The 7,851-nt window shown below is 37.7% G+C and overlaps 1 protein-coding gene across 1 annotated transcript; it reads left to right on the top strand.

The window, feature by feature from the left end:
• The first annotated feature begins 3,091 nt into the window (after positions 1-3,091).
• Positions 3,092-4,021, top strand: LOC129720311 (uncharacterized). The gene is made up of 2 exons (XM_055671772.1): positions 3,092-3,145; positions 3,200-4,021. The coding sequence occupies exons 1-2, from the start codon at positions 3,092-3,094 to the stop codon at positions 4,019-4,021; spliced, it is 876 nt and encodes a 291-aa protein (XP_055527747.1).
• Positions 4,022-7,851: the final 3,830 nt, after the last annotated feature.

The raw sequence follows: 7,851 nt of genomic DNA, 5'->3' as shown, positions 1-7,851 counted from the left end.
TACGGACCCTGCTCATTAACGATTTTTTACATGAATTAACACGAAAACAATCGCTGCGAAAACTCGAATTACTCGGTAAGTCGCAACTAGTAGCAGCAGATTTTTGGTTTAGTACTAGCCAATACCTTGTATTTTAGTACAATAATAGTGTCTAAGTAGAACAACGTAGAACTTTATGTTTTTCATAATGCCGAAAATGAGGAAAAATTAAAAAAAAACTCGTTGTACATACTATGTCCCTTCGAACCTATTTTCAACAAAACTGTCTTAATATCCTATTACCTTTTAGTTTATACTCTATTTCATGAGGATCATATGAGTTAGCTAATTAATTTCTAAGTATTTGCACGCCCTACTGGAAAATATCTGTGAAATTTTTTTCTTCCATTTTAAAAGCTTGGTAAATCCTCACTTTCACAATATTGTAGCACATTTTCTAAATTATTTTTCAAAGTAAATTATCATGATTTCCAGTCGATAACATGTCTACTGCAAGTAGAAAATAAAATGAGGCATGAAAACTGAATTTCGTTTTTTTTTTTTTTTTTGAGTTTTGTCGCGACTTTTCTGGGTTCTGCCCCACAGTGCGGCGGCGCGCTGACTCAAAATCATCGGCGACGGCGGCGTGCGTAAAAGTGTCGGCGACGGCGGCGCGACATGGCGGCGCACAGGACTAATATTTTTCACCACTAAAAACATTTACTTACCAAATTTGGTTCCATTTAGTTGATTAGTTCTCGAGATGTGCAGAAATTTGTGTTTCATTTGTATGGAACCCCTCCCTTCCAGAAAAGGGAGGGGCGTCCAACTATTATGGACATATTTGTTACCCCTTAAAACATCCACATGCCAAATTCGGTTTTATTTGCTTGGTTTGTTCTTAAGTTGTGCAGAAATTTAAGTTTCATTTGTAAGGGACCCCTCTCTTCCAGAAGAGAAAGGGTTCTCAAATTATCATAGGAACCTTTATTTAACCCTTTATTTATTTACATACAAATTTTCACCTCGATCGGTTCGATAGTTTTCGAGCCTATATGGATCAGACAGACAGACAGACCAGACTGCATTTTATATGTATAGATTACAACATCAATATTTTAGAACCTAAATAGTGAATATACATTTATTGGATTGAAGCGTTCATGTAAATCTTTTTTCACAAATAAAAGTTTGAATGAGAAAGGCTGGGTCTGACCGCTAGGTGGATTAATTTAGGTTTTTCACGAATACATTGCTTATGTCTGATTTTTAGACTCTGTTAACGGTAATGTTCATTTGGGCTCCTCCTGGAGAAAAGCATGTATTGAGAAAAATACCATTTTAGTAAAAGCTAAGATCAAGGAATTTCATTTTTGAAGTTGACAAGACACCCGGATTTATGTCTGCTATTATGGCGCATAGAATGTAATTATAGCTAAAATAATTATCAACCGGCATTAATGAATTAGTTCTGGAATTTCCCTGCAGCTAGCTCTAGAACGCTAGAAATCTCACTGGAGCGCGCGTGCGGTGAGTTTATCTGCATTCGCCTTGGTGAATTTGGGAATAGTTTTCTACACTGTAGCGCAGTCTAGCGTTGAGAGCCTATCATTTTCTATTTTTTTAAGTATTTATGATAAATATTAGTAAATAATGAGTATGCGTGTCCAATCTCAAATGGTGACTTCTCAACACTGTTAGAAATTTGTAATTTTAATTGTTAGGATTTGTTTGCTTTCGCAATTATGACTTATCATTCGTAGGGATTTAAACCTACTTGTCAGAAAAGGGGAAGTAAACTTACAACTAACTTAATTGCTAACTTATTGGCTATAAAGAGAGCTTATCGTAGCAATTGAGGATTGCAACGATTTTTGTCGAAAATTGTTAATAATTTTATTTGACATAGCTTCTAATGGTTCAACATCAGTAAGTCTATGTAATTCGAGTGTACCAAACCAAGGAGGACGCTTCAAAATCATTTTCAGAATTTTATTCTGAATCCTTTGGAGCGTTTTCTTCCTTGTTGAACAGCAACTTGACCAGATCCGTAAGGCATAAAGCATTGCTGGTCTAAAAATTTGTTTGTATATCAAAAGTTTGTTCTTTAAACAAAGTTTAGAATTCCTGTTAATGAGAGGATATAAACATCTCGTATATTTGATGCACTTGGCTTGTATACTCTCAATGTGCTCTTTGAAAATAAGTTTTTTATCATAAATTAGTCCCAAGTACTTAACCTTGTCGGACCAACTTAAAATAACCTCATTCATCTTGACAACGTGATTATTGTTTGGCTTGAGTAAAGAAGCCCTAGGCTTATGCGGAAAAATTATCATTTGAGTTTTAGAAGCATTGGGAGAGATTTTTCACTTTTGCAAGTAAGAAGAAAAAATATCTAAACTTTTCTGCAATCGACTGCATATGACACGAAGACTTTTCCCTTTTACGGAAATGCTTGTGTCATCGCAGAACAATGACTTTGTGCATCCTGGAGGCAAATCAGGAAGATCTGAAGTGAATATGTTGTACAGGACTGGACCCAAGACTGAACCTTGAGGTACACCTGCTCTGACAGGAAATCTATCAGATTTTGAATTCTGATAGACAACCTGCAGAGTTCGATCAGTAAGATAATTTTTTAAAATTTTGATTAGGAAAATTGGAAAATTAAAAGTTTGCAATTTCGCAATCAGAGCCTATTATTTGTTTTGTTTTTTTCACACTCATTGTCGCGCGCGCACACAGAAAACGGGGTGAGTACGGACAAGATAGAAGCGATCTCGTTACAGTTCGAAGAGTGTGTGGTGAAATTGGAATTTCTCTTTACCGCACAGAGGATACGGACAACTCTGAGTTGTACGCGCAAGTGCCGGTAACCACAAAGAAATTAACGATAACATGCTATATTATTCATTACAAAAGCTTTTGAATAGTTCTGCAGCAAACTACTTCAATTTGTCAAATGTAAATATTTAGTGTGATCCGTATGTGATTCACACTTTGATTTACTTTTTCAAGAAAGTAGTTTTTGTTCTGACATCATCGTTACGGTATAAAAAGCAAAGACTTTCTTCGTATCCATCAGAAGAACTTTTTGATATCATCGGAGATGATCTCGAGGAACGCTTCACTGACATTATCGGCAATCCTGGCGTTGTTATTTGTAAGTATTTAAAAAAAATAGAGAAATAATTGAATTTGACCCAGTTTTTCCCAGATAACAACAACCACAGCTCAGATCATTGCAAGTGATGAGTTCACTACAGGAGTGCTTCGTCAAAGTTCTACCGACGATATACTTTACCCTTCACCAGAGGTGTGCGGAGGCGGGCAACTAACCATTTGCGTAGGCTGTCGAACAATCAAGATATGCGTTGGAACTGACGACACTACAAACCCAACGCAAATCTGCCCTTCTTCAGCTCCGTTCTGTAACATTGCGGGAGGTGGATGTTCAACCATACCGGACGATACCCAGGATGCGTGTTCGGAGGCATCCGAAAATTTAAAATTCCGTTGCACCGGAAAAGGCAAATATCCAGATCCGTTATCTTGTGAGGGATATTATTACTGTTCAGGAGTGGATCAAATTGGTGATGCGTACAGGAGCCCTACAGGGTATACTTTCAACAGCAAAGTTCAACTGTTCCAACGCACCAATAGCGGATGCAAAACTGTCAACTGCACGACTACTGGCCCAATTATGAAAGTTTACCCTCCGAACAGTCAGTACTTCTATTATTGTCAATACGATCCTGCAGACTCCACAGCTGATCCGAGTATCATCATGTTCTCGTGCGGCGATGACGCCACCTTTGATACCAGTGCTAAGAAATGTGTCTACAAATGCAAAAAAGAGGGCTTGTATGCTAAATCGACCAATCCAAACGCGTACTATCAGTGCTATTGGTCCAATGGTAAACTGACATACATCGAACGTTCCTGTCCACAGTCCACCCAGGTGTTCTATGACACCAAAAAATTGTGCATTGCTCCTACGACCGATTCCAGCAAGCGACGCTTCTGGGCCAAACAGTAATGTATACTGTTTGCTGGTTAAAACAGAAAATAAACATCTCATTTTGACCACTCGAATGGTAGTTTGATTTCACACGATTCCTACCGATTTACACCGAAAAGTTAGTTTACACTTCACATTAGAACTAGCACTTTTTATGTGCTGCTGAAAAGAGAAGCGGTTTGTTATTGGGTAACCCCTGAAGTACCGTAACCTAAAGTTTCTAAATAATTTTTTTCATTGGAAAAAGGCTTAAGATTGATGAAAATGTTAGCGTAATTAAAGGGGGCACAGAGGAATAGATTCAGGAAAAAAGGACCTTAGCTTGTGCGAAAAAACAAAAAATAATTATTAAAATGTTCCGCAGATCAATAAAGGGTTTAATGCCGTCATCTGTTTTAGCCACTATTGTATGCCAGAGAAGGCTGCATTCGGAACCACCGTTGAACTCAAACCAAAAATGTTAACTCGCCAAGTTAAGCACATGCAAAAGTTTGCGGCTCCTCCCTGTTACGGGTGCAATCGCACTCGAATGCAGCTCATCTGTCAATATTTGTTAAACGAAATTTATCTTCCACGAAATTTGTAAATATGATGGGTGCAGATAGACAGAAAAGGAATCTATAACGGCTAACAATGACTTTCGAAAAATCAGTTGACCAATAGAAAGTGCACAGTTGATATTTTGAGTATAATTGTACTAATCAACGTTATCACAATTGGGGTAAGACTTCTGAATTTGGTACTACAAGCATCAATTTTAATAAAAATTATCGCTTCCAAAAGTGTAGAGCCGCTCCTTCTAAACGCCCTTAGCTGGTTCTCGAAGTCCTGCTGCAGCCAAGCTCGATAGAAAATGCCACAAAAAGTGCAGAATCAATAGTGGATATGCGGTACGAACAACCACCGTCATGCAACTGACGAGTCTAAACCTGTGAAGGGTGCAATATCCCCAAAAATAGGTATCAGCCCCATACACGTTGAGATGAATCCCCGACAGTCATGTTCTCCAGAATCTCCATATTACAACATGCTACCCGATGGAACCAGTGCAGAATGCAAGTCCAGTCCAGACAATAGTCTAGAAGCATGCTCCGAGCAAACAATAACGAAATTCTACTGCACCGGATCCGGCTTCTATCCGGATCCGTACTCTTGCGACCAGCACTACTATTGTCGCACGGAAGGCGAAACTCCAGACCAATGTCCGGAAGGGTTTTTCTTCAACAGCAAATTCAACACGTTCTGCAGCAAAATTAAATGTTCCCCCCAAGAGCGCTTTCGCCACGTTCACTGCTAATCCACAGTATTACGCACACTGCAATTACAATCTCAGTTCCGGCCCGGAAGAGGCTGAATCTATCTACATGTTCAATTGCGGAATTGGGCTGACTTTCCATGAAAATGACATACGCTGTGTTTACCACTGCATACGGGAAGGATTGTTCCCCAACTTGGTGGATCCTACGTTATATTACCAGTGCTCCTGGTTGAATCGGAAGCTTATTTACTCGACAAACCACTGCAAAGCAGAGCAGTTGTTCAATTCCAACGTGGGAGCGTGTGTTTAGAGCTGTTAGTAGTGACGCTATTTTGATAAAAATATGTCGAAAGCACTCCTATAGCACATTCGCAAAAAAAGCATTTTGAGTTTGCTATTCAAATGAAAATTGGCTTATACCTATGTTAACTACGGTGAAAACAAAGTCGCTCAAATATAACTAAGAAAACTAAGCGTACCGTAAACCGGGGTGACTTTGATCAGCGGGTTGACTTTGAATACTCTACCTCTTTTTGCCTTTCTCCTAGAAAGGTATAGCAATCACTGGAAAAACCAAAGGTATAAAAGTGATCCAAAGGGTCGAATCTCGTATATCAATCGACTTAGTTTGACGAGCTGAGCATTTTCTGTATGTGTGTGTGTGTGTGTGTGTGTATGTGTGTGTAACGCTCTCCCAATCTCACTCAATTTTCTCAGAGATGGCTGGACCGATCTTCATGAAATTAATTGCAAATGAAAGGTCTAGTTGCCCAATAAGACCCTATTGAATTTCATTGCAATCGGATTTTTAGTTTAGAGGTTATGTTTAAAAATGTGAAAATCACGAAACATCATTATCTCAGAAACTACACAACCGATTTTAACAAATGAAATGAAATCAAATGAACGAGCTACATAAAAAACCCTCAGCTTTTGAGTTTCATGAAGATTGAACGTGTGGTTCAGAAGTTATTTCAAGAAACGTGTTCTGGAGACTGTTTAATCTCACTCATGTTTCTCATGAGATGGCTGAACCAATTTCCACAAAATCAGTGTCATTCGGAAGGTCTAATTACTTCATAAGACCCTATTGATTTTTTTTGCAATCGGATTATTACTTTGCCTGTTATGTTCAAAACTGTGAAAATCAGCTTTGGAAAGAAACATATTCCGAAAGCTACTTAAACTCACTCACTTTTCTCAGAGATGGCTGAACCGATTTCCACACCCTCTTGAATTTCAATGTAATCGGTCTGTTACTTTGTCTGTAATGTATCAAATTATGAAAATAACGAAACTTCATTATCTCAGAAAGTACACAACCGATTTGGACAATATTGGTATCAAATGAACGGGCTAGTTAAAGGTTAATTGATGAATTTTATAGTGATTGCACACGTGGTTCAAAAATTGTGAAAAGAAACATGTTCCGGTGACTTTTCAAATTCACTCGTTTTCCTAAAAATGGCTGGACTAAATTCAACAATCTTAGTGTCAAATGAAAAGTTTGGCTTTCCTATAGGTTCCCATTTTATTTAACCATAATCGTTTCATAGCAATTTGATATGTGGTTCAAAAGTTATGAAAAGAAACGAAATTCAAAGACTATTTAAAACTGTAACTGCTTTGATCAGAATATATGGCCTCAACAAAATTTAAATTTGGTATTGTGCTATTCGTACGTTCCCGGTATTGCTAGTGATTGAAGTGTACGAAATTCAAAGTCATTTCTTTTATTTCGCTATTTCTTCAGCACGAATATTTTACTCCTAATTAATATTTTTTTTAACTTTTTGCCTTTCTCCTAGAAAGGTATAGCAATCACTTGCAAAACCGAAGATATGAAAGTACTCCAAAGGTCCGAATGGCATATATCACTCGACTCAGTTCGACGAGCTGAGCATTTTCTGTGTGTGGGTGTGTGTGTATGTGTGTGTGTATGTGTGTGTGTGTGTGTGGGTGTGTGGGTGTGTGTGCAGATTTTTATTTTCACTCACTTTTCTCAGTGATGGCTGGACCAATTTCCACAAAATCAGTGTCATATGAAAGGTCTAGTTACCCCATAAGACCCTATTGATTTTTTTGCAATCGGACTATTACTTTGCCTGTTATGTTTAAAAATGTGAAATCTAGCTATGAAAAGAAACCTATACCGAAAATACATAAACTCACTCACTTTTCTCAGAGATGGCTGAACCGATTTTCACGAAATTAGTGTCAAATGAAAAGTCTAGCTGACTCATAATACCCTATTGAATTTTACAGTAATCGAACTGTAGCTTCGTCTGTAATGTACCGAATTGTAAAAATCACGAAACTTCATTATCTCAGAAAGTACACAACCGATTTGATCAATAGTATTATCAGATGAATTATGATTGAACACGTGGTTTCAAAGTTTGGCTGCCCTATACGTTCCCATTTCATTTGATTATAATCGAACTGAAAAACCGTTATGTTGTTAATGAAACAACGAAATTCTATTATCTCAAAGATTACACGACTTATTTGAACATAACTAGTGTCATATGAACGAGTCATCTCTCAAACTTACAAATAACAAACTTCATAACAATTTGATATGTGGTTC

Source organism: Wyeomyia smithii, chromosome 2 (genome assembly GCF_029784165.1).
Source record: "Wyeomyia smithii strain HCP4-BCI-WySm-NY-G18 chromosome 2, ASM2978416v1, whole genome shotgun sequence".
NCBI lineage: Eukaryota > Metazoa > Arthropoda > Insecta > Diptera > Culicidae > Wyeomyia > Wyeomyia smithii.
The sequence above is the reverse complement of the archived record's forward strand: the minus strand, read 5'-3'. Positions and strand labels throughout refer to the sequence as shown.